At 56.1% G+C, this 24,447-nt stretch overlaps 3 protein-coding genes across 4 annotated transcripts in view; 1 reads left to right on the top strand and 2 right to left on the bottom strand.

Moving 5' to 3' along the window:
- Positions 1-971: 971 nt before the first annotated feature.
- Positions 972-3,766, bottom strand: LOC125130428 (formin-like protein 3). The gene is made up of 3 exons (XM_047785770.1): positions 3,724-3,766; positions 1,502-2,142; positions 972-989 (listed from the first exon to the last, which is right to left on the bottom strand). The coding sequence occupies exons 1-3, from the start codon at positions 3,764-3,766 to the stop codon at positions 972-974; spliced, it is 702 nt and encodes a 233-aa protein (XP_047641726.1).
- WASHC1 (WASH complex subunit 1) lies at positions 1,561-19,052 on the top strand. 2 transcript variants are annotated; one of them, XM_047787837.1, is made up of 11 exons: positions 1,561-1,699; positions 4,628-4,781; positions 15,333-15,444; positions 15,627-15,773; positions 15,905-16,041; positions 16,272-16,407; positions 16,589-16,790; positions 16,885-17,046; positions 17,678-17,836; positions 18,582-18,650; positions 18,776-19,052. In XM_047787837.1, exons 2-11 carry the CDS (start codon positions 4,633-4,635, stop codon positions 18,910-18,912), a joined length of 1,410 nt encoding a protein of 469 aa, XP_047643793.1. In that variant the 5' UTR covers positions 1,561-1,699; positions 4,628-4,632; the 3' UTR covers positions 18,913-19,052. The 2 variants fall into 2 exon arrangements, with proteins under 2 accessions (XP_047643793.1, XP_047643794.1); XM_047787838.1 differs by lacking the exon at positions 1,561-1,699 and adding an exon at positions 2,557-2,603.
- The window catches only part of DDX11 (DEAD/H-box helicase 11), a 32,744-nt gene continuing 27,345 nt past the window's right edge, over positions 19,049-24,447 (bottom strand). Inside the window, 9 exon segments of the mRNA XM_047787836.1 lie at positions 19,049-19,918; positions 20,010-20,164; positions 20,351-20,429; positions 20,662-20,746; positions 21,071-21,171; positions 21,264-21,332; positions 21,610-21,759; positions 22,400-22,503; positions 22,810-22,882. Of these exon segments, the coding sequence (XP_047643792.1) occupies positions 19,889-19,918; positions 20,010-20,164; positions 20,351-20,429; positions 20,662-20,746; positions 21,071-21,171; positions 21,264-21,332; positions 21,610-21,759; positions 22,400-22,503; positions 22,810-22,882 (846 nt within the window). The 3' untranslated portion in view covers positions 19,049-19,888.

The raw sequence follows: 24,447 nt of genomic DNA, 5'->3' as shown, positions 1-24,447 counted from the left end.
GAAACATAAACACCTACTTAAGCACCCATGACATATGGATGTTCCCAGGCTAGGGGTCGAATAGGAGCTGTAGCTGCTGGCCTGCACCACAGCCACAGCCAATCCAGATCCAAGCCTCATCTGAGACCTATGCCACAGCTCACAGCAACGCTGGATCCTTGACCCACTGAGCAAAGCCAGGGATTGAACCTGAGTCCTCATGGATACTAGCCAGGTTTGTTTCTGTGCACCACAATAGGAACCCCTGGCTTGCTGTATTTTTATCTGGCAACCCTGAAAGAGAGGAGCCAAGAATTTTGAGACAAGCCAATGGGCTCAGGAGCTACTACTACAGGATCTCTGGACTGACACTTCCTTTATATATTTAACTTTTAAATGTCTCTTTTTTTAAAAGTCTAGCTATTTTTTCTTGTAGAAACAAAATTTTAACATAAAATTTGCCTTTTTAAACTTTTTTTTTAGGGCCGCACCTGCAGCATGTGGAAGTTCCCAGGCTAGGGGTTGAATCGGAGCCACAGCCACAGCAACGCAGGGTCCAAGCCCAGTCTGTGCCCTACACCACAGCTCATGGCAACACCAGATCCTTAACCTACTGAGCGAGGCCAGGGATCGAACTTGCAAACTCATGATTACTAGTCGGATTCTTTCCACTGTGCCACAACAGGAACTTCTTTAACCATTTTTAAGTGGCATTACATACATCGTGGTGCAATCATCACCACTACCAATCTCCAGAATTTTTTCATCATCCCAAACTGACATGTTAAAGAAAACCAGAGTCTCACAGTAATAAAGCAGTAAAAGCAGATTTTACTCAGGACTTTGCAACAGGGGGGGGAAAGGTCAGTATAGAATCGGGGTCAAGTCCAAATACAGCATGGACAAGTGGAAACTTCTAGCCAAGGAGGTGGGGGGGATTATTAAGAGGGTAGGGTAATTCTTAGCTAGGATTCTTGCTGCAAGCGGGCAGGTCAGGGATGGGACATCACCTAGGGACAGCGGTGGGGGCGTAGGGAATTTGGTCAGACACCAGGTTGGTCTGCTAGAGAGGCTGTTGAGGGGGGTGACTCTGGCTAAAGTGAGTAACAGGAGTCTCACAAAACTGGGCGACTCAAGGGCAGGTCTAGTTGAGAAGAGGACTCGGAAGAGTCTGATTAAAGTGTGGTCAAGGAGAGACTGTCACCAACTCTATCCGTTAAACAATAACTCTCCCCATCGTTCTGGTTCTGTTCGGATCTGATGGTTCAGGGCACCTCGCATAAGTACACACATAAGTGTACCCCATTTGTCTTCCTGCGGCCTGCTTGTAGTTTATACACGAGGGCTGGAACTGGGCGGGCTCTGGGCGGGAGCTCCGCCCGCGGAGGCCAAGACCTGAAAATCTGGGCTGAACGAGTCAGTCAAGCGGGTCGCCCAGGAAAGGGGGCGGGGGCAGAGCGGGGGCGGGGCCGCGCGGGGCGGGGCGGGGCTGCGCAGGGGCAGGGCTGCGCGGGGGTCGCACCCGGCGGGCAGTCAGGCGGAGCTGCTGGGCGGGCGGAGTGTCTGGCCTTAGGGAGCCAGGCGCCGGCTGGTGGCTCCAGGCCAAGAGCGGCGGCGCGAAGCGGGCGGAACTGGCGTCTCTAGGCGGGGCCAGAACTCTGGGCCGGGAGCGTCGGGGAGGCGGAGCGGGAGGCGCCGGGGCCCGGCGGGCGGTGCGCAGGTGAGGGCACGGGCCTGGCCGGGGCGCGCTGGGCGGGGGCGGGGACGGGACGCGGAGGGGACCCGAGGAGGCAGGAGCAGGAGCGGCTCTGGGAGGCTCAGGTCGAGCCGCGAGCTGAACGGCGAGCCCGGGCCCGGTGACTTCCGCCTCGGCCGCTGGCTGGTTGCCCGCCCGGAGGGGCCGGCCTGGGCCTCCGTAGGCGGGTCCGTGCCCTCCGCACCCGGGCCCTGGGGGCCAATCCTCCGCCCGCCCGCGCTTCCCGGGGATCCCCTGTCGGTTCTCAGGAAGGATCCGGCTCCAGCGTACACTTCCTGGGTCCTGGCCCGGTCCTTCGGGCCTGCCCACCTCCACCCCGGCTCTCTGCACTGGATGCTTAGACCCTCTCTTTGCGGCCAGCGCTCCGGGCCCCTGGTTGACTCCACACCTGCTTGGGTCCCGATTGCCTGCAGCCAAGCCAGGTGTCAGGGAGGGGTCCTGAGCACTTCCACAGTTATAAACAGCATTGTGAGACAGGGGTATACTGTATGTTCACTTCCCTGGGAGAAGCCATAGGTCTTAGTTTTTAGGGAGCCACCAGATTCCCTAAGGTATGAGTCGCATATGTGACTTTAAAAGGAAATGGTGAAATTAAGTAATACATTACATTTAGCCCACTATATTTAAAATGTCATTTCAGCAGATAATCAATATTTAAATTTTAATGAGATTTTTTTTCTTTTTTTTTTTTTTTTTTGCTACTAAGCCTGAAATTCAGTGTATATTTTACACTTAAACTACATCTTGGTTCTGACTAGCCCATTTCAAGTGCTGACTAGCCCATGGAGCTAGTGGCTGCTGTATCGGATGACGGTATCTAAGGATTTCATTCTTGGTCTGCAGGCTCAAGTCCAGACTCCTTGCTGTGGTACTCAGTGTTTTTCACAGTCTGGCCTCTCTTTCTTTTCCTGCTACTTGCCCAAGGATGGTTTCACCCTCACTGCCCAAACCACTTGCCCTTCCCCTGCGCATCTTTGTTGAACAGTCCTTTCCACCTGGGGTGCTCTCCCTGGGCCTGGTCGGGAGGGTACAGCTTCTGCTGAGAGCTTTTCCTGACTCCTCTGACCCCAGGAGAGATTTATTCCTCAGTGTTCCCTAGTGCTGGATTAGAGCACTTATCACCTGCTGTTTAATTGTTTTCCAGGCTGTCTTCACAGCTAGTATGGCATCCTAATCATCTTTGTTCATCTTTGTTGTGATCTTGGCTGGCACCTAATAGCTGATCAGCACTTGTTAGCAGACAGAATGAATGAACAACTAATTACTTGTACTCGGTTTCTTAGCAGACCTGCTGCTTCTTTGGGTAGGAGATTTGTGCTACCACCATGAGTGTGTTTGTGTGTGTGTGTGTGTGTACACACACGGGGTGTGGTGACTAACCATGAGGAATGTGTGTCAAGATGTGCAGAGAAAGTACCTTCTGCCTTTTACTCTGTCTTACAGATGGGGAAACTATGTTAAGCTCTGTACCTCAGTTTCCCCATCTGTAAGATGTGAATCAGTATAAATGCAAGGGGGTGGGGTGGGGATTTTTTAAAGGAGTGTGAGTTCCCAGAGGGTTCCCAGAGGGTTAGGATCCTCAGACAGTTTGGGATCAGCTGGTTCCACTTTGGTCATTGATAAGGAGTTACCCCTGCCTGGGCCCTGATGAGGCTTCTAGCAGGTTCAGGTCTGGGGAGCTGAGGAGCTAACTGCTGGAGGAAAACCATCTCAGATCAGGGAAAGTGCTGGCCTGGGAAGAGTAGGAGAGAAGCTGGGTAGAAGGAAGGGTGGGGGACGCCAACAGAGGGAGCAAAGGAGGAAGCTCTCGCTTGCTGAGGGTGTTGGTGGGAGACTTTGAAATATCCACTTCTCAGAGGGCAGTGCTGTTCTCAGTCTGTAGGATGAGAAACGGAAAGAATTAGTCAGAGAAGGCAAGCAGCTTACCTCATGCCCCACAGCACTTGAAGCTCAAATGAAGTCTCCTAAACTCTCCCTGCCACACTTACCCAGCCCCACCCACACCTCTGTTGCAACCAGGGGCCCCAACATGGCACCTAGAAGGGGTCTGGGGCAGAGTGCCAGGCCTGATTAATGTCTTCCTCCCAGTCTTCTACTGAGGGGCTGTGATTAGGCCTATTTATAGGGGTTTGGTGCCTTAATATTCTGCCGGTTTCCTCTCTTGCCAATCAAATCAGTGCCGGCTGCAGTGTGATTGCTGCTTTGGTGGCACCAGGGAGCGGAGTTAATTAAACCCGGTATAAATAGACTGACTCTGCCCTCTTCTTGCAGTTGGAAGGAATGTTTTTCCTTCCTGTCCCCCGCCCCCACCTGCCCCTCCTTCCTCCTGGCCCCCCTTAGCTCTGGCCTGGGAGAGCAGAGCCCCGACATCCCCATGCCTGGATTCTCCAGCCACTGCCTGTCCTATCTCAGGAGCAGGTTCTCGGGCCAGAGTGAGAAGAACCCAGGAGTCCAGGTTTTCTGTGCTCTTCCAGACCCGGGGAGCATCTGACAGTTGATGCAGGAAGTTAGGAAACAGTCCCCCCCGCCCCCCACCCCAAATCCATCGCTCTCTTCTCTCTGCAGCCAGGGTTACTTTTTTGTTCATCCAGGCCTGGGAGGTTGAAGGGAGAGGAGGGAGGGAAGGGTACCTAGCCAGGTACCAAGCACCTCCTGGCAGCCCCTCAGTGTCACACCTCTGAGTGCCTCTCATCAGTCTCCGGTCTTGACCAGTTTCACCCCCTCATTCACCCAACAGAACACCTGCTCCCCTGAGCTCTCAGCCTCTCACCAGACTGAACCTGTGCAGACCGTTGGGTGGGGGGCTGTGTGCTCTTCCCCTGGCACCTTGCTCTGTGGTGGGCGGATGGGGGTGAATGTGGGGCAGTCCTAATGCTCGGTTTCCACCCCCAGGCACCATGACCCCCACGGGGACCCAGCATTCATTGGCCGGTCAGACCTACACAGTCCCCCTCATACAGCCAGACCTGCGGCGAGAGGAGGCCATCCAGCAGGTGGCAGATGCCCTCCAGTACCTCCAGAAGGTCTCCGGAGACATCTTTAGCAGGTGAGTGCTGCTACCACCCTTACCTGACCAGGGCTGCCCCCACGCTGGGCCGTCATGCCTCCAGTCCCAGGAATGCGCCCCTTTTGGTGATTCTTAGTTCCGAGGGGGACCCAGCTGGCCTCCATGCGTCCAAGGGGCCCAGCTGGGTGCCTAGCTTAGAACTTTTTGTCCTAAGAGCTCACTATATACTGTCCTGAAGAACCTGTGGGTTCCCTGGGGATCCACAGGTCTCCCACCTCAGGCTCTTCCTCCCACTGGGGGGCTCCGTTCCTTCACTTATCCCTACAGTCAGCAAAAGTTTCTCCAACACCTCTTGTGTGCTACTCTCTCTTTTTTTGACTTAACTTTGTATTTTTAAAAAATTTTTATTATACTTGATTTACAATGTTCTATCAATTTCTGCTGTACAGCAAAGTGACCCAGTTATACATATATATACATTCTTTTTTTCACATTATTCTCCATCATGTACCATCACAAGTGACTAGATATAGTTCCCTGTGCTATACAGCAAAATCTCATTGCTTATTCACTCCAAATGCAGTCGTTTGCATCTACTAACCCCAGACTCCCAGTCAGTCCCTCCCGGTTGCTCTCTTTCCCTCTCTGCAACCACAGGTCTGTTCTCCATGTCCATGAGTTTGTTTCTTTTCTTTAGGTAGGTTCAATTGTGCTGTGTATTAGATTCCAGATATAAGTGATATGGTATTTGTCTTTCTCCTTCTGACTTACTTCACTTAGTATGAGACTCTAGTTCCATCCATGTTGCTGCAAATGGCATTATTTTGTTCTTTTTTATGGCTGAGTAGTGTTCCATTGTGTGTATGTGCCACTTCTTAACCCCTTCATCTGTCATTAGACATTTAGGTTGATTTCATGTCTTGGCTATTGTGAATAGTGCTGCAGTGAACATAGGGGTGCATGTATCTTTTTCAGTGAAAGCTTTGTCTGCATATATGCCCAGGAGTGGGATTGCTGGATCATATGGTAGTTCTGTGTTTAGTTTCCTGAACATACTGTTTTCCATGGTGGTTGTACCAACTGACATTCCCACCAACTGTGTAGGAGGGTTCCCTTTTCTCCACACCCCCTCCAGCATTTGTTATTTGTGGGCTTGTTAATGATGGCCATTCTGACAGGTGTGAGGTGGGACCTCAGTGTAGTTTTGATTTGCATTTCTCTACTAATTAGTGATGTTGAGCCTTTTTTCATGTGCCTGTTGGCCATCCATATGTCTTTGGAGAAATGTCTATTTAGGTCTTCCGCCCTTTTTTCAATTGGGTTGTTTGTTTTTTGCCGTTGAGTTGTATGGGTTGTTTGTGTATTTTGGAGATTAAGCCCTTGTCTGTTGCCTTGTTTGAGACTATTTTCTCCCATTCCGTAGGTGGTCTTTTTGGTTTTTTTATGGTTTCCTTTGCTGTGCACAAGCTTGTCAGTTTGATTAGGTCCCATTGGTTTATCTTTGTTTTTATTTCTATTGCTTTGGGTGTGCTACTCTCTTCAGTTACAGCAACGAATAAGGCAGCCTCCCTGCCTGACTGGAAGATACACTCCAGCAGCAGAGACAGGCTCTCCTGGATCCATTGCGGATGAGTTAATTGTAGTTGTGATAAGACTTACTTTTGCTATTTTTACAGCAACTAATATTTGCAGGACATTAACCATGTGCCACTCATCCAGCCTTCCCAGCAGTTTTGGGAAGAGGGCCTGTGGTTGTTTCCATTTGTCGTAGATAAGGAAACTGAATCAGAAAGGCCAGGAGACTTACCTGAGTGGCAGAGCCAGGGGTCACCCTGGGGCCTGGGGCTGAAGGGCTCTAGAATTACCACTGTCTCTGTGCTGACAGGAGGCCCGACGCGATCTGCCCGGTCAGGTCAGGCATCTGTGAGGAAAAACATTTACGGCAAAACCTGAACGGTGAGTGGGAGTCATCATGAGTGGGTAGGATGGGAGGAAGAACATTCCAGAAAGGAAGAAGGGCATGCGTTCCAGCTCCGAGGTGGGGGCCTGAGTGGAAGCCAGGGTGGCTGGAGCACGAGACTTCATGAGGCTGGCGAGGTGGCCTCAGAGGTCAGCAACGATTTCGTGCAGGGTGCGGTGGCTGTTTGTTCCGCCCGTGCTGATCTAGCACAGCCCTCAGGCTATTGTGGTTTTTCCCCCAATGTTTGTTGAACCTGAGTGCATGGTGTTTGCTGCTGCTTGCAAAAGTCTCCGGTTTGTTGTGTATGTGGGTCCTTACCTTTCTCTGACCATGAGCTGAGATGGGCTTAGACCTTCTGCTTCCCGGGCACCCACATCATGCCTCCCCCAGGCTGGAGTGTTTGATTGCCTGAGTCAGTCCCTCTCCTGGCCAGGTCTCCCGCAGCCTCCCCTGCTTGGACCCCAGACCAGGAACCTCCATCGCTGCAGCACCGTCTCCTCCTCCACCCGCTGGAACTCCACCGGGGGGCGGGGGGGGGGGGGACAGGAAATGGGATCGTTGTCTCCAGTTGGACACAGACCAGACATCCATGCTCTTGCCTCCTCTGCCTCTGAGCTGCCCGCTGATGCCCCTGTGCCCCAGGCCCATCAGGATGTAACTGTGACAGGGCGGTGCCAGCCGTGGTTAAGGGGGTTGACTCTGGAGCAGGCTTCCTGGGCTCCAGTCTGGCTTCCCCATTTGCTTGCTCTGCAACCTTGGGCAAGTTGCTTACCTGTCTAAGCCTCAGGGTTCCCGTCGATGAAGTGGCGATAATGGTGGTACCTTCCCCTGAGGACTGTTGTTAAGGTTAAATGAGTTGAAACATGCGAAGGAAGGAGTTGAGGTGCCGGGTCTGTAATAGGCGTTCAGTGATGTTCCGTCTTATCGTCCGGTGATGTCATCTCTGCTCACGTGCTGCCTGTGCCGGCCTCCCTTAACCTGCGATCATCGGTAACAGAAAGTGTTAGATGCCCGCTTTGTGCTCATTTTTGTGCTAATTATGCCCAGGGAACACGAGGCAAGAGGACACAGGCCTTGAAGAGCCATTAGTCCCAGATTATGGCCGCCCCCTGCCAGAAACAATCCATCAGACGTGTTTGTGTCTCCTTGGGGTTCCTGTAGTGACACAGTGGTTAATGAACCCGACTATTATCCATGAGGATGAGGGTTCAATCCCTGGCCTCGCACAGGATCCGACATTGCTCTGAGCTGTGGTGTAGGTCACAGACGCAGCTGGGATCCTGCGCTGCTGTGGTGTAGGCCAGCAGCTACAGCTCTGATTCAGCCCCTAGCCTGGGAATCTCCATATGCCGCGGGTGTGGCCCTAAAAAGACAAAAGATCAAAAAAAAAAAAAGAGAGAGAGAGAGAAAAAGAAACATCTGTGTTTCCTCACCAGAATGAAGACTCGCTCCATGTCTGTCTGCCTCCCTTTTGGTAGGGGGAGCATCGGCCATGTAGCACGCTTTCCGTTCCCTTCCTGGTGTTTGGCACCTATAGACATTTTCATGTCCCCCCTGCCCCTGGGTGTGGCGAGCAGAGGGCAGGAAGGCCATCTCCCAGGTGGGAGTGGCAAGTAAGTTGAACATGGGTGAGGCCTCGCCCAGGGATGTAGCAGGCTCCTCTCACAGCCGGCTTCCCCCCTCTCCCACGGCCCATTGATCCCCCCACAACGTGCCCAGCATTCAGGCCAAGGGGTCCTCCTGGTGTGTAGTGCCTGGTTCCTGTCCTCAGGTACGCCATGGCCTAGGTTGGGAAAGCGGCAGTCTGGGCTGATTGGGAATCACACAGCATGAACTGCGTGGGCTCCAAGGGATCTAGAGGAGAGAGAAGTGAGGAAGAACTGGCAGCATATTTATTAGTCAGAAGCCCTAAACCTATTTAAGCAAAAGTAACCACCCATCTCATAGGCTCTGGAGCTGCAGGCTACATGACGTCGTCAGGACCTGGTTTTGCTTTCATCCTGTCCCTGCTTGCTGCTCTGGGTTGGTCCCTTCTCCAGACAGGCCTTTCTCTTGCAAGGTAACCAGGAGGCCCAGAGCTCGTGCTCAGGCCCAGGTCCAGGTCCAACAGGAAGAAGTGCTTCCCTCCTCAGCGGCGTCTCCTCGGAAGTCCCGCCCTCCCACTGGCCTGGAGCCAGGGGGCGCTGGGTGACACACTGCTGGCTCAGACCTTGGTCACCTGCCAAGGTTGCCCTTTGGCCCTGGGTTTAGCCTCATTTGAAGTGCGGGGCTGAGCCTGTGGGAGGCCCTACAGGCACCCCTTAGTGGTGTCCCCAAAGGAAACGGGCTATTACTTGAATGAGGAGGAGGCAGATGCTGGAGAGGAAGAGCACCAGCCTGCTCCCCGGTCAGGGGAGACCTCCTGACGGACGGGCACCAACAGGGCCACACGCAGCACAGGTTCTGATTGGGGGTGAGGAACGCTGGCCCACAGCCCTCCCCTGGGGCCTAGGAATGGGTGCCAAGGGCCTGAGGCCTGACTGGAGGGTGGCCCACCTGGGCTGTGGGGCCTGAGTCCTGCCAGCACAGGGTACGCCTGCCCTTCTCGGGCAGCTCCTTCACTGCAGGATGGGGTGAAAGTCAGCCCTCCCTGTGTGTGTCTCTGCCCTTGGGAGGACGGAGTGGGCTGGAGGACGTGGGGGAGGGGAGTAGGGCCCATGGAGCTTCTCCCAGCTGGACATTGCCTTGAGCTTGAACCCGGGGTTTCGAGATCCTTGATGGGTTCCTGAGCGGGAGGTGCTGGGACAGAAGAGTTTGGGGAAGGTTCATCAGGGAGCCGTCGAGGAGGGGAGCGGTGCTGAGGGGAAGAGGCTTCGGCCTAGGGAGCTGCAGCAGGGAGGGCAGATAAGGGACATTTCAAAGGGAGTAATGACAGGGCATGGTGACAGATTGGGAATGAGGATGAAGGGAAGGGAGGAGCAGGGTGTGCCCCCCTCCTGCAGCCGTCCACAGCTCAGGCTCGGCGTTTTTCTGTTGTTATGGGCTTCTGTGGTGGGGACGTGACCCCAGCTTGGAATCCCTCCCCTTGAACGTGCTCTGCCACCGGCAGAGGGGAGACACTCTCTGTCGCCACCTCCCCTGCCCCAGGCCTGGCCCCTCGCCCCCCTTAGCCTCTGCCCGGTTCTGCAGCAGGTGAGCTCCTGGGCGATTAGCATTCTGAGCGCTTCCTTCCTCCTGCCCTGCCGCAGCGCAGCCTGCAGAGCCCGAGAGAGTGACGGGCACCTTGCAGGCGCCTGGAGCCGCTCCCCGCAGCCCCTCCCTGGCCCTTCCTCCTGCTTAGAGCTCCTGCCCTCACCGGCTGTGTCCCCCTGGGAAGGGCCAGTCCAGGAGATCTGCCCACACGACTTAGACGATGGGCAGGGGGGCTGCAGGAGGAGCGGGCAGAGGACGGGGCTGCTGTCACTTGCCCTTCTCGGCAGCCCCCGCCGGACCACTCCGCCTCGACAAAGCCTTTCCCTTCCTCCCTTCTTCCTTTCCTCCTCCTCCCCACTCTTTCTCCCCATCGGCCCTTCCTCCCTTCTCCCCCTTCTCCCCCCTTCTCCCTGCTGATTGGCACCTGGTGCCTCTGAGGTTAGGGGACCTCAATCAGCTGCCTGCATAATTAGCAGATCATTCTTAATTACCCCAGGAGTGAAGAGGATAACAGGGGAGCAAGAGCGGTTCAGGTTGGGCTGAGGGCAGAGAGGCAGCCGTTAGGGCGGGGGAGGGAGGAGGGAGGGGGGTCCCTCCCCCACACCCCAGCGGCTGGTGGGCCTGATGCTTGGAGTCGGGGCAGTCCCGCAGGGTCCATGAGCCTACCTGGCATCATCAGACATCTTCCCAGAGGTAATGGGGGTCAGCCTTGGACAGGGACCCAGGCGCTGCCCTGGCCATCCTCCCCCTCCCTTGCCAGGGGGAGTGTGTCCCCTAGGCCCCTCCTTGACCTTGGCGGCCTCACATTCCAGGCCCCAGCCAGGAGCCCTCTGCACTCCCCCCTCCGTGGTGCTTCCTTGCAGAGTCTCTTTCCTTTGGAACTTTCTTCTCTGTCTGCTTAGCACTGCCTGGAGCCCCTCACCCTCCCAGTCTGGGTGGTAAAGGCAAGTGTTGACCAGGTTCTTGAGATGTGTCGACACACAGGTCATGAGACATAGTCACTCATTTTGACCTTTACAGCAATCCCGCAGGGTAGAAGTTACTATTCTTATTTTTGGCTGAAGAAGATAAGATGTAGTCTAGTTAAGTGACTTGCCCAAGGCCACACTGCCACTGTCCCCAGGCCTGTGGGACATTGTAGTTATTTACCTCCCTGATGGAGGCAGGTGTGTGCTGATGCTCCTCTGTCCCAGCTCTGAGCAGACTGACTGAGCCAGGTCCCTCCATGCCGGTGTCCCAGTGACAGGTGGTACAGACGTGACGCCAGTGATGAGCCTGGAAACTGAACTGCCTTGAAGCCAGCCTCCAAGCCAGGGGGTCTAGATCAGGAACAGCAAACACCACGCCCCCTTGCCACCATCCCCACCTCGTGGTGGACTTTGCAAATCAGTCATGGCTCTTGGTCCCAGCCCCAACCCGGCCCAGCACGCCTTCCTAAACCACCCTCTAAACCATCACTGCCAGTCTTAGTAATGACACACAAAGTGAAACCTCTTTCTCATCCTTGGTCTGAGATTAGGCGACTTGGGGACTTTGTCAACAAGCAGGCCATTACTTAGCCTTACAGACTCTTGGGTAAGAAAAGAGCTCTGGAAATCATGTCTTGCGTTCGCCTGTCCCACACAGCAATCTCCCCTGGAGCACCCCTGGCGGGGCATCCAGCTGGAATCTGGTTGCTTTGCACAGCGGTGCATCTATTTACTAGAAAATTCTGGAGTTCCCGTCGTGGCGCAGTGGTTAACGAATCCGACTAGGAACCATGAGGTTGCGAGTTCGGTCCCTGCCCTTGCTCAGTGGGTTAACGATCCGGCGTTGCCATGAGCTGTGGTGTAGGTTGCAGACACGGCTCGGATCCCGAGTTGCTGTGGCTCTGGCTTGGGCCGGTGGCTACAGCTCTGATTCAACCCCTAGCCTGGGAACCTCCATATGCCGCGGGAGCGGCCCAAGAAATAGCAACAACAACAACAAAAGACAAAAGACAAAAAAAAAAATTCTTATGCAGAACTGAGTCCTGCCTCCTGTAACTCCTCCCACTGGCTCTAACACAGCTCCCTCTCTGGGGTGACAGAGTAATCACTTTTCCACCTGACAGCACTTGTGATCTTCTTGATATTTGAAGGGAATTAGCATATTCTCGAAGTCACCTCATCTTCAGTGAGAACATCCTCCAATTATCTTGTCTGATGGGAGTTTCTCACTCACCATGGTTCTCGCCACCCTCCTCTGGACGTTCATTAACTTGTCACTTTTTATCCAGCCAGTGTCTGTTCATATCAGGCACTGTCCCAGGTGCTGAATCCCAGAAATGCAGTGGGGATCAGACAGCCCAGAAGGGAATTCAGAGTCCTCTTAAAACGTGGGCACAGCCGTGGCTGAGGTGGTGTCTGGCATAGATGAGCTCCTTAATCCGGAGCTCTGTGTCTGTAGCACCTGCAAGAGCGTGGACAGTCCCTGTTATTGGAAGAAGGTGAGAGAGGGACAGGCAGCGCTGTGCTCTGAGATTTCATTGCCTCTCCAAGCTGCTTTACATGCTTTTAGCTCAGACGGAGCTTACAGGTAACCGAAGCCTCTGGCTCTTTTTTCCCCTGAGCTGCCGCTAACCCTCCATCCTCTGTGTTTGCGCACTTGACTTTTTTTTTTTTTTTTTTGGTCTTTTTCCTATTTCTTTGGGCCGCTCCCACGGCATATGGAGGTTCCCAGGCTAGGGGTTGAATTGGAGCTGTAGCCACCGGCCTACACCAGAGCCATAGCAACGCTGGATCTGAGCCGTGTCTGCAACCTACACCACAGCTCACAGCAACGCTGGATCGTTAACCCGCTGAGCAAGGGCAGGGACCGAACCCGCAACCTCATGGTTCCTAGTCGGATTCGTTAACCACTGCGCCATGATGGGAACTCCGCACTTGACTTTTTAAACCTGAATGCTGGGCTTCACATTCATTCCTTATCAGTTTTGTGTTTTCTGTCCTCCTGACCTTTCAAGATCGTGTGAGTCTTTTTTTTTTTTTTTTTTTTCCGCTTTTTAGGGCCGCACCCACAGCATATGGATGTTCCCAGGCTAGGGGTCAAATCAGCAGAGCTACAGCTGCCAGCCTACACCACAGCCACAGCAGTGCTGGATCTGAGCCGTGTCTGTGGCCTACACTACAGCTCATGGTAACGCCAGATCCCTAATCCACTGAGCGAGGCCAGGGCTCGAACCAGCATCCTCATGGATGCTGGTCGGATTCATAAACTGCTGCACCACGGCGGGAACTCCCCACGTGAGCCTTGATTCCATCGTGCTGATGATTTTTGGCCCTCACTGTTGGATACCCCAGCATCAGCGAGCTGTACAGGGCCTGCCAGGACCTTCGTGCCAGGCTGAGATCAGTCCACTCTTCCACGGCATCTTTGGGTGCTGTTGTTCATCTGGCTCTGATTTTCCTAAATATGCCCCTCCAGCCCCCACAGCCCCATCTTGTCCATGGGATTTTGTGAGAGGCCATCAGAATCCTTGCTGACTCCAGCTGCACTGTGTGCAAGGTTTTCCCATGGGACCCCAGTCTAATAACTCTGTCAGACAAGAATTTAGAACAATGCTAGCCCCGGGGGATCTGCCTCTTCCATTTCTGAGTCCTCAGGACCCTCTATTTAATAAGCCATACCCAAAATTTGCCCAGGGTTGGCTCTTAAGCTCGATGTCTGTTGCTTTTGAGGAATCAGGTGGAGGCCCTGGAGCCGGCTTTGTCCATCTCCAGTTCTGATGCCCCCCCACCCCACCCCCATGCCAACTTCAGGGGGAGCAGTTACATAACCATGAGGTTGCTTCAGCACTGGGTAGCATGGGGCTGAGCCGGGCATGGAGGAAGCGGTTTGTGCTCAAGAACCCATTCACGGGGGGGGGCGGGGGGGGGGGGAGACCGTTTTCCCCACTGGAAACACAGGGCTTGTACAGCTCTCTGGTTCTGCATCTCTCCTGGAAGGAAACTCTGTCTCTTCTCCTCTTTCTGTGTTGCTGCCCCACTCAGACTAGCCTGTCAAGGCAAACAGCTGGTTTGGGTGCCTGCTTGAAGCCCCTGTGTCCCTGAGCCCCCACACACGAGGAGCCAGGAGTAATAAAGGAAACTTCATCAGGGGGTGGAGACCTCTGGGTTGTGAAATTGGCTGATCTGGTGGGTTTGCTGGGAGCCAAAACCTTATACAGTTGGTCGGGGTGGTTTGAGAAGGTCGACCCAGAGTCTTGACTGTTCAAACCTTTAAGGAAATCTTGGAGTTCACTGGCCATGTGGTCTCTGACCCCGGAGACCGCGGGCCACCTGCCTGCCACCCGCGGTGCCCTCCCGCCGTTCCCCAGGAACTGAGCCTTCAGCTCTGCCTCGTTTCTCTTCCCCCGTTGCGTCCTCACTCCTGCCCTGTACCTGAGGAGCTGTGACCGCTCTGTACATGGAACGCGGTGGCCACGGGCAGGGCTGGTGTTCCTGGAGGTGGGGAGCACCCGGCCAGAGGGCACCCCAGCAGTGCGAGCCAGAGGGACCCTGCACGAGGAGGACTGTGTGTTGCTGAATAACTCAGGGCGCAACATAGACTCGTGTGCGCTCACCTTTGGGGTGTGGGGTGTTAGCAGTTCAGTAACTGCAGAGTGAGCCCTGCAGGTGCCAGCTGCCAGGCGCTGGGAATACAGAGAGAGCAGACCCCAGCCTAGGGGCACACAGGCCAGAGAGCAAGGTGTGTGGTGGCTCTGTGCGACAGTGGAGTCAGCTGGACAGTGGCAGGTGCAATTTTAGATTCCGTGCTTGGCCAGGCTTTGGTGAGGAGGGGTCAGTGAAGTCAAGGACCACCGTGTGGGTGTCTGGGAGGACGGCAGAGGCCTCAGGACAAGACTGCATCGGCTATTCAGGGAACAGCAGGGCACCATGTTGCTGGAACCCACCGATTTGGAGAGGAGGCATGGGCAGCCCGTGGGCAGCCGACCTCAACATGCAGCCGGCGGTGAGGACCTGATTTTCCCAGCGCCAGTGATTGTGTGGGGGACAGTCCCGCGTGTACGGCTTAGCACTTGAATCAAGGCCCAGCCCTGCCTGTCACTTGCCTCACAGAGCCCTGGTTTCCTCCATGTGAGTCATGACAGTTCTGCCTCTGCTCACCTCTTCCTGAGACTGAAAACTCCAGCAGGCAGGGGCCACGTCCCTTCAGATGGCACATGCAGGTGCCAGCATGGGGCTAGGGTGGTGGCCCATTCCTGCCCAGCCTCCAAGCAACTTAATACAATAGAAGAAAACCTTCCCAGGGCCTTCAGTTTGGATGGTGCTGGTCCCCGGGCAGTTCCAAGCCGGCCCTGAGAAGCAGGTGTCGCTGGGCTTTAAGAGTCCTTGCCCGAGCCCCTGGCTGCGCAGGCCGGCCGTCAGCCGCTGGAGGGGCGCAAGAGGCCCTGGGCCTCGGGGAGCAGCCTCCAGCCCCTTCGATCTCTTCCACGGCAGGATCTCCCAGCGAGTGGAGCTCAGCCGGCGTCAGCTGCAGGCCATTGGGGAGAGGGTCTCCTTAGCCCAGGCCAAGATTGAGAAGATCAAGGGCAGCAAGAAGGCCATTAAGGTAGCCCCAGTGGCTGGTGGGCAGTCCCAGAAATCCCACTCCCTACCTCCTCCCTAGGCCTCCGGAGTTGCCAGGTCTTAAGTGCACTCCAGCTACACCTCAAGCCTTTCTCCTGCCCAGAGTCCCCCCATGCCTAACCTGGACCCCCCAAAGAACTAATGTCCAGCTTCCCGTGTCCACAGGTGTTCTCCAGTGCCAAGTACCCAGCTCCAGAGCGCCTGCGGGAGTACGGTTCCATCTTCATGGGTGCCCAGGACCCTGGCCTGCAGAGGCGCCCCCGCCACAGGATCCAGAGCAAGCACCGCCCCCTGGATGAGCGGGCCCTGCAGGTTTTATGGGGGTGCCTGGATGTTGGGGAGGAACTGAGGCCCATCACAGGGTTCTGTCCCCCAAGAGGATTCTGACTGCAGTGGGCAGAGGTCCCTTTGGCCGGTCACTGAAACCCACCCCCACCCCCCAGGAGAAGCTGAAGTACTTCCCCGTGTGTGTGAGCACCAAGCCGGAGCCTGAGGATGAGGCCGAGGAGGGGCTGGGGGGCCTACCCAGCAACATCAGCTCCGTCAGCTCCTTACTGCTCTTCAACACCACCGAGAACTTGTACGGCGGGGGTGGGGGCTGCGGAGGGGTGGGCAGAGGCTGGCCTGGAGTAGTGAGGGCACTGATGTCGGGTGCGGTGGAAGCCAGGGAGCCAGGAGGCCCCTGACCAGTTGGGTTTGCCTTGTAAGGCCTGGGAGACGCCAGTACCAGCTCATTGCAGTCTTGATGGAGCCAGAAAGGTGATGAGGACCATGGGCTGAGAACAGGTGCCTTCCACCCCACCTCTGTAGGTACAAGAAGTACGTCTTCCTGGATCCCCTGGCTGGTGCTGTCACAAAGACACATGTGATGCTGGGGGCAGAGACGGAGGAGAAGCTGTTCGATGCCCCTTTGTCCATCAGCAAGAGAGAGCAGCTGGAGCAGCAGGTGAAGAGTCGACGCTTCTTGGGTCGGCCGGGGGGGCGGAGGCGTCACCCTGCCAGCGCCGTCTAGGCCAGGGGTCTGATGAGCCCCTTACCCTGCCTGGCTGGGCATGTGTGAGGCCCCTGCCCAGGACCAAACTGCAGCCCCCTTCCCCACAGCCCCCAACAGCCCGTCTGTCCCACAGATGCCAGAGAACTACTTCTACGTGCCCGACCTGGGCCAAGTGCCTGAGATCGACGTGCCATCCTACCTGCCTGACCTGCCGGGTGTGGCCGATGATCTCATGTACAGCGCAGACCTAGGCCCCGGCATCGCCCCATCAGCCCCTGGCACCATTCCAGAGCTGCCCACCTTCCACACGGAGGTGGCCGAGCCTTTCAAGCCAGGTGAGCTGAGAGCTGGGAATGGACTTGGGTGGGAGCCCCCTGCTTGGCCACTTTCTTGCCAAGGCTCCTCACACCTTTTGACACTCTGTCCCAGACCTAGAAGATGGGGTGCTGACGGCACCCCCACCCCCACCACCGCCGCCGCCCCCCCCAGCCCCGGCAGTGCTGGTCAGTGCTCCCCCGCCCCCTCCCCCGCCCACGGCTCCTCCAGGACAGACCGCCAGGGAGGATGACAACGGTAGCGGGTCTCCTTCAGGTAAGAGCAGTGCCAGGATGTGCAGGGTGGGGAGAGGGTTGCCTTTCTGAGAGGGCATCTCTAAATTCTGGATCCCTGACAGGTTTTCTGTAGGTTGGTTAAGTGGTCATACATTCTAGATTTGCAGAATAGTTCTAATTTCAAAATCTTGTTCCACTGGGTTCATAAAAGAGCGCTTTCAAACTTTGCCTCTGGAGCCCCGGAATTCTAACCTCCAGGGTACAGGGAGCCTGGGCAAGCGGGCCCTGGGCAGGGGTGGGGCGTCGCAGTCCCACTTAAACCAGAGAAGGGGGTTGGTTACTAGAAAATTGTATTTCCCGGTCTAGCTCCACCCAGAAGTGGCACAAAAACCCTTTGTTAGCTTGTGAGTCAAGTTCAGCCTCAGTGCATCCGTATCACCAGGGTCCACGTGTGCAGCCTGGACGGGCCAGGCTCCGCGCATGCGCACAGGCGGATGCGGTCAGCACCCAGGCCCTGCGCGGTCTCCCCCCTGAGCGCCGCTTTACCAGCTACTCCGTCCCGAGTAGCCCACGGCCCACGGTTGCCTCTGGATGGCAGAACCTTAGGCTGGGCTGGCCCCCAGCGGCCCTGCCTGAGCAGCCTTTCTTCCCCGTGCCCTTCCCACCCCTAGTCCCCATCCAGGGAGCGCCCAAGGAAGTGGTTGATCCCTCCAGTGGCCGGGCCACTCTGCTAGAGTCCATCCGCCAGGCTGGGGGCATCGGCAAGGCCAAGCTCCGCAGTGTCAAGGAGCGCAAGCTGGAGAAGAAGAAGCAGAAGGAGCAGGAGCAAGGTAGGGTCAGACCCACTGCAGGGCACTCACCCCACAGGCGCCAGTGGGGTGCTCTCTGCCCACCGCCCTGCTGTCCTCAGGGCATTGCAGGCAGCCCGGTGGCCATCCCTAACAGCCTGGGCTCGGGCTCCTTTTGGTTTCGGACCCTGCCTAGTGGAATTTTCCTCTTAAGCCTGTTGGGGCCAGAGCCTTGACCGGCTCAAAGTACCGGAAACTTCTTGCACTCTGCCAGTTGTCCAAGGAAATGGTCAGGGACCTGGCTCAGTCCTGCTTCTCCAAGCCTCTTGAGGCCCCGGATTACGTCAACTGTGACTCCCCAGCACTGACATAAATGTCACACCTGGGCCCAAAGCAGCAGCACCCTGGGAGTCCACAGTCCTGACTTTGAGTCCCAGTTCTGCTTCTGAGGTTTGCACTGTGATGCCAAGCCGATTGCCTTTCATCTCTGAGCCAGATTCCTCACCTCCCCGTGGGGCCACTCATCTGTGCCTGCCTCATAGGGACTGTGGCTGTGCTGCTTCAAGGTGCACTTTTCTTATTAGCACTGACCAAAGCTCGACCAGCCGTGGTGACCTGGTGGGCATGGAGGGGCTGGTTGTGAGCTATGGTGACTTGGTGGCTTTTTAGGGACTGGGCTGGGTGTGCTAAAAGCACAGAAGACAAAGTGAGTCCTAAGGGGTTGCACAGGACCAGGTTCAGCCCAGCCTTGGTCCCTTCATCTCCCCCCGGGGCTTTCCCGTTGCAGCGAGAGCCACCAGCCAAGGCGGGGACCTGATGTCCGATCTCTTCAGCAAGCTGGCCATGAGGCGCAAAGGTAGGAGGCAGGACGCTGGCCGCCCCGGCTGAGGCTATGTCTTTTTCTGTCTTCAAGTCTATAAGGCCAAGATGGCCCAGTGCCCATCCAGCCCCTCACCCCTGACCTGACCTTTGCCCTCCCAGGTATCTCTGGAAAAGGACCTGGGCCAGGGGCCAGCGAGGGGCCAGGAGGAGCCTTTGCCCGGATGTCAGACTCCATCCCACCTCTGCCACCCCCACAGCCCCCAGGAGAGGAGGACGAGGACGACTGGGAATCCTAGGGGCTCCCCCCCGCCCTGCTGTGCCCATGTGCAGAAGAGCCCAGCAGGCTCCTGGTGGGGAGAGGGGGGCATCTCGGGACAGAGACTCTGAGGGAAAAAGAGTACAAGAATCAATAAAGAAGTGTGATGCAACAACTGAACACGAACCAACAGTACACTTTTAATTAAGGAACTAATTATTCTGTGTTTGCAGAATGCAGGTGTCCCTCCCAACGGGGCCTGTCCTGCTGCCCCTGGTCTCAGGCGGGGGGGCAGGAGAGGAGGTGCAGTCAGCAGTACAGCCGGACGGAAGGAGACTTCCACACAGGAAGAAATGTCTCAGTGACAGACACAGGGTCTCTAAAAATAGTCCCACTGAGAGCCTAATGGCCCTGGGCAGACTCGCTGATGTCAGGGGACGAGGTGTCTTGGAGTCGGCTCAGGCGGCAGAGAGGTGCCACCGGCTCGGAGGGCCTGGAGGTGCCTGGAAGCTGCTGCTGGGGTGAGGGCAGGTTAGGACAGTGCTGCAGGGGGGAGGCAAAGCAGGCAGTTCCTGCCCACCTGGGGCAAGGCAAGCTGAGAGGGGCAGGAGAGCCCCAGGACACCAGGGGGCAGAGTGGGGAACACTTATTTCCAGGAAAGAGTAGAAGCTCTAGAATAGCTCATTCTAGTGAGAAAGGGAGAGGTAGGAAGGGCTGGCTCCCTGTCACCTCTAAGAATGTGGAGACAAGAAACGAGCAAGAGCAGAGGTGCTGCAGCCCCCACAGCCCCACAAAGGCTGACCAGGCATGGTGTGGGGAGCTGCCCAGGAAGGGCCGAGCCCACTGCTGCTTCAGGACCGGCCTCAGTTTCTGTTGGCTTTTCCACCTACTCCTGGATCCTGGCAGCCCACTGATCCAAGGGTACCATGCTCTCCTCCTCAGGAAGGAGCTCCGCAGACACTTCACGCAGGTGGGTAAGGAGGGGCCTGGCCAGCAGGCGGTGGTGCGGCCAGCTATCAGGAAGAGCCACACTTCTCACGATGAAACTGGGGAGAGACGGAGACACCAGGTCTTGGGGTGGGAGGAGGTAGGGAAGAGGGTTGGTGAGCTTCTCAGGGAACACAAAGACAGGACTACCTTTCGCAGAGCTGCAAAGGCAGGGCCAAAGGTGGCTTTGACCTCCACGCGGTCCCGGATCCAGGCGGGCAGCTTTGCCAGGATGGGTGGGCGGGCGTAGCGCTGGTCCAGGAGCACAATGCTGGCAAAATCCTTTTGGTGCCTGATGGCCCTGCCTGGGTGGGAACAGGCTGGGGCTCCCAGGTGCACCTGCCCCCCCTTCAGGACCTCTCTACTGTGTCCCTGCCCTCTGCTCGGCCCTCAGGCGGGGAGACGGCAGGCAGAATCCCTTCTTCTGTCACCTCGCTCTCTGGCCCTCCACCCAAGTACACACCTGCCAGCCAGGGGCAGCCCAGGCTCACCTATGGACTGGTTGACGGCCTTCATGCACAGGTTCTCCACCAGCGCCTTCCCGGGGGCGGCCTGGCCTGGGGCTCTGGGCTGGGAGGGCAGAGATGACCTGTCACAGCTGTTTCTTGCCTCCTGCCTAGTGTGCTCTGCGACAGTGACACCAGGCTTTGGAGCGAGACCAGGGGCCTCGGGGGTACAATGCCAGCAGCTGAGAGAACAGGTGGGGGGCATGGAGATGCATCGCATCCCTCTGGGGCAGCGGGGACGTCACAGCCGTGAGACACCCTCTCTCCTTGTGCCCCAGGGTGCCGGAGGTACTCACGAGGGTCTGATCCAGGTAAGCCATCTTCTCCTGCAGCTCTGCAGACCTGATGTTGGGGTAGGGCATGCCCACCATGACCACACACCTGGGGTGGAGGTGCGTGTGAGCCCTGGCACCGGGAGTGATTCTCAAGGCCTCACCCTCACGGCAGTGTCCCCTGTTCCCTGCTACCTCGAGAGGGTTTTTTAGGCTGAGACATCCTGACTGGACCACAGATTCAAGTCCTGGTAAAGCTGGGGTCTGCCTTGCTTTCCCCCTGGCCCCAAAGGGTCAAACCCAGAGTTGTCCCATCGATGCCCCCATACGGGGGTCAGCCCTGGCACAGACTCAGAAGACACGAGACTACAGCTACCTGGAGCAAGTGGAGTGGGGGTCAGAGCCTCAGGAGACGTGAAGCCCCCCCACTTACCGGCCAAGGCTGTCTGAGAAGTTGATGCCTTCACTCATCTTCCCTCCAACTACGGAGAGCAGCAGGGCCCCTGTCACCATGCCCTCGGCCTGGCCACAGTGCTGCAGAGCCAAAGTGCGGATGCCCATCTGAAGACGTCAGCTGCCCTCCCACCCTCCCCCAGTGCTACCCAAGGCCCAAGGTGCACACTCACCTTGATGCACCTGGAATACTCCTTCAGCACCTGCTCCACCTGATTTGCTCTCTTGGGCTCCTGAAATATCTGAAGGTAGACAGGTGATGTCTCCCAGAAAAGGGGTGCAGAATGCCTGGGTCTTGGATCTGCTCTTGGCTTTAACGTTTTCTACACTAGGGCCTGGAGAAGCCCACAGGCTGTGGGGAAACCCTCTGGGTTGTTATCAGGGATCGGAGTCGGGTAAGGAGCCAGCGGCCCCCAGCACAAGCGGCCTGACCATCTGGTTCCACGGACACAGGAAACCCCAGGAGGGACTCAGCGCCATCACCCTCACAAGTGGGAAGTCCAGCTGAGGGTCACCCACCTTCTTCCTGACAGCCAGGCGGGCCAGCAGGCCGCTCCTGTCCCAGTGGGTATGGACCTGGCGCTGGTATTCGTAGGAAGGGAAGAAACAGACCACCCCGCCTGGGACCACGTTGCACAGGTTACAGAGGATGCGTCCCGTCTCATCCATCTAGGGGGAGGGGCAAGGAGCCTTCAGGGAGCCCTCCTGACACCCCACCCAAAGCCCCGCTCAAACCAAGTACAGACCCCACGGTGACTGCAGTCAGAAGGACCACGGCCAGATGGCTCCCCTGGGTACAGTATGCCACCCTCCCTCCCACACCCAACTGACGCTCCTGGGGACTGGTGGTCTGACTGGCAGGCATGCCACCATGCTGGCACACCAGAGCTGAAACCCACAGCTAGCATACCACCAAGTCTGCCCTTTTCCAACCCCCAGCATCCCAGCGGGCAGCTGGGGACCAAGCATCACCAAGGACAAATCCGGCACTGAAAACCCCAGGCATGCTGCTGGAGCTGTGCCCCCACACCTGCATCCCTGCCTGGCCGGGGCCAAAGGAATCAAACAGCGAGAGGAGCACAAGGAGTGATGGGCTCGCTTGCGAGCTTCGCCCTGAAGAAACGTACTTAGCAGAAGGGGCAAGGGGTACGGTGGCTCAGACCTTCCTTGGTAAACATCTGGATACTATTCATCCTGTGCCAGCTGCAATGGGAGACCCCAGGCCTGTATACCCAGGACTGGCCAGAGGGCCCCCAGCCCAAAGTCTCTCTCTTGCCCCCAAGGCTACGGCAGGCAGGCTGGTACTGACCATCTGCGGCAGCTCCCTCTTCTGGTATGTGAATTCCAGCTGCTGGTTGGCAGGCCCGCTGCAGATGACGAGGGGCAGGATGTTGTCTGGAGGGATCACGTGACCTGGCAAGACCCAGTGAGGCTGACCTGGAGTCTGGACTGTCCCGCCAGGCATTGTGCAGAAAGAGTACCCCCAACCTTGGCTTCTAGACTAGGAACAACTGTGCACAGCACCCACCCTCTGCCCCGTTTCCAGAGAACCAACTGGGCGATGCTCGGGCCTCTCCATACAGACAGAGAAAACAGCATGAGAACCTGGAGACAGCGAGCTCGCAAGAGAGCTGGCAGAGGATGGAGCGCCCGACCCAAGGCCTCAGCATATGGCTGGACTATGGCAGGAGGCCGCCACCTGACGGCATGGATCCTCACCACAGGAGAACTCCACCACGCGCTCAGCTTCCACCCCGGCACACGCCAGCAGCTGCTCCCGGAAGTCAGACACCTGCAGACCACAAGGCCAGCTCTGTCACCTCCTCAAGGCCCAGGCATGGGGGCCCCCACAGGGAGGGGGAGATGGAGGTCTGGGCTAGGAGGCAGCAAACACACAAGAGCAGAAAGAGGTGAAAGGAAAGGCTGGTAAGATTAGCTAAAAGCAGAGAAAATCAATGATGCCCAGCATCAGCAGCCTCACTTAAACCACTTGCGGGAACAGCAAATTCGGCAATTTGGCACAGTGATTCTCAACCCTGGCTGGGCAACAAAATCACCATTTAGAGTTAAAAAAATACACATAGGGAGTTCCCGTCGTGGCTCGGTGGTTAACGAACCCGACTAGCATCCACGGGGACGCCAGTTCAATCCCTGGCCTCACTCAGTAGGTTAAGGATCGGGTGTTGCCCTGAGCTGTGGTATAGGTCGCAGACGCAGCTCAGATCCTGCATTGCTGTGGCTCTGGCCTAGGTTAGCGACTATAGCTCTGATTCGACCCCTAGCCTGGGAACCTCCATATCCACAGGTGGGGCCCTAAAAAGACAAAAAGGGAAAAACAAAAAATACATATACATGGTTAGGCCCCAGCAAACTACTGAATAAGAAGCTCTATGCAAAGACATATGCATCGTATTTTTACTCTTAAGAGCACCAGGTTTTTCACCCATCAAACTGGCACAAGTCCCAAAGGCTGACTACTCTGTGGAGAAACAGGCATTCCCACACTGCTGGTGGGATACAGAACAGCACAACTCCTGTGGCTGGGGAATTTGACAATGTTTAATTTAGCAAAACTAGACATTTTTACTTTTTAACCCACAATCCCCTATCTAGGTGTCTCCCCTAAAGTAACAGCTTCACAAACCAAGTATCACATGCACGAGGACAGTTCTTGTGAAGTTATTTGTAATGGTCTACATTTCAGAAAGGGACAGACTAAAGAAGCTCCCTCCACCCAAGAGAGAACCATGCAGCCCAAAGACCACCTTGTGAGCTAAGGATCCCCAGAACATGCTGGTAAGGAGTTCCTGTTGTGGCTCAGCAGTAAAGAACCCACCTAGTATCCATGAGGATGAGGGTTCAATCCCTGGCCTCGGTCAGTGGGTTAGGGATCTGGCGTTGGTGTGAGCTGTGGTGTAGGTCACAGACGTAGCTTGGATCCAGCGCTGCTGTGGCTGTGGCTGGCAGCTGTAGCTCTGATTCGACCCCTCGCCTGGGAACGTCCATATGCCGCAGGTGCGGCCCTAAAAAGCAAAAAACAAAAAAAAAGAACATGCTGACAAGTCAACACTGATTATGCTACATAGGTCTTGTATATAGTTTATGGGTGTTGACATATTTTTAAAAATACAATCAAGAAAGGAAAAAGGAAAACTGTAAAGCTGAAAACTGAAACAAAGAAAGCTTAGCTACCTATCAAACTCAGACAGTAACCACAAGTGACTTTATATCCCCAGGGCCCACACATTTTTAGTGGGGTATTTATACTCTAAGGGCAAGAACAAATGCATGTAAATGTATTCGATTAGTTTACTGGTAGAATATTCATATAATTTTGAACCTCTTATGTATATTGTA

The sequence above is a fragment of the Phacochoerus africanus genome, chromosome 7 (genome assembly GCF_016906955.1).
Source record: "Phacochoerus africanus isolate WHEZ1 chromosome 7, ROS_Pafr_v1, whole genome shotgun sequence".
In the NCBI taxonomy this organism is placed as follows: Eukaryota; Metazoa; Chordata; class Mammalia; order Artiodactyla; family Suidae; genus Phacochoerus; species Phacochoerus africanus.
Note: the sequence above shows the minus strand (reverse complement) of the source record. Positions and strands in the feature narration are given on the sequence as shown.

What these genes read in the sequence shown, in the direction of transcription:
- WASHC1 (XM_047787837.1), top strand. Translation starts at nt 4,633, where the DNA reads ATGACCCCCACGGGGACCCAGCATTCATTGGCCGGTCAGACCTACACA. An exon ending in TTCAACACCACCGAGAACTT is followed by an intron (nt 16,042 to 16,271) that starts GTACGGCGGGGG and finishes CCACCTCTGTAG; the next exon opens with GTACAAGAAGTACGTCTTCC. An exon ending in CGGTAGCGGGTCTCCTTCAG is followed by an intron (nt 17,047 to 17,677) that starts GTAAGAGCAGTG and finishes TCCCACCCCTAG; the next exon opens with TCCCCATCCAGGGAGCGCCC.
- LOC125130428 (XM_047785770.1), bottom strand. Translation starts at nt 3,766, where the DNA reads ATGTTGGGGCCCCTGGTTGCAACAGAGGTGTGGGTGGGGCTGG. An exon ending in AGAGGTGTGGGTGGGGCTGG is followed by an intron (nt 2,143 to 3,723) that starts GTAAGTGTGGCA and finishes GCTTGGCTGCAG; the next exon opens with GCAATCGGGACCCAAGCAGG.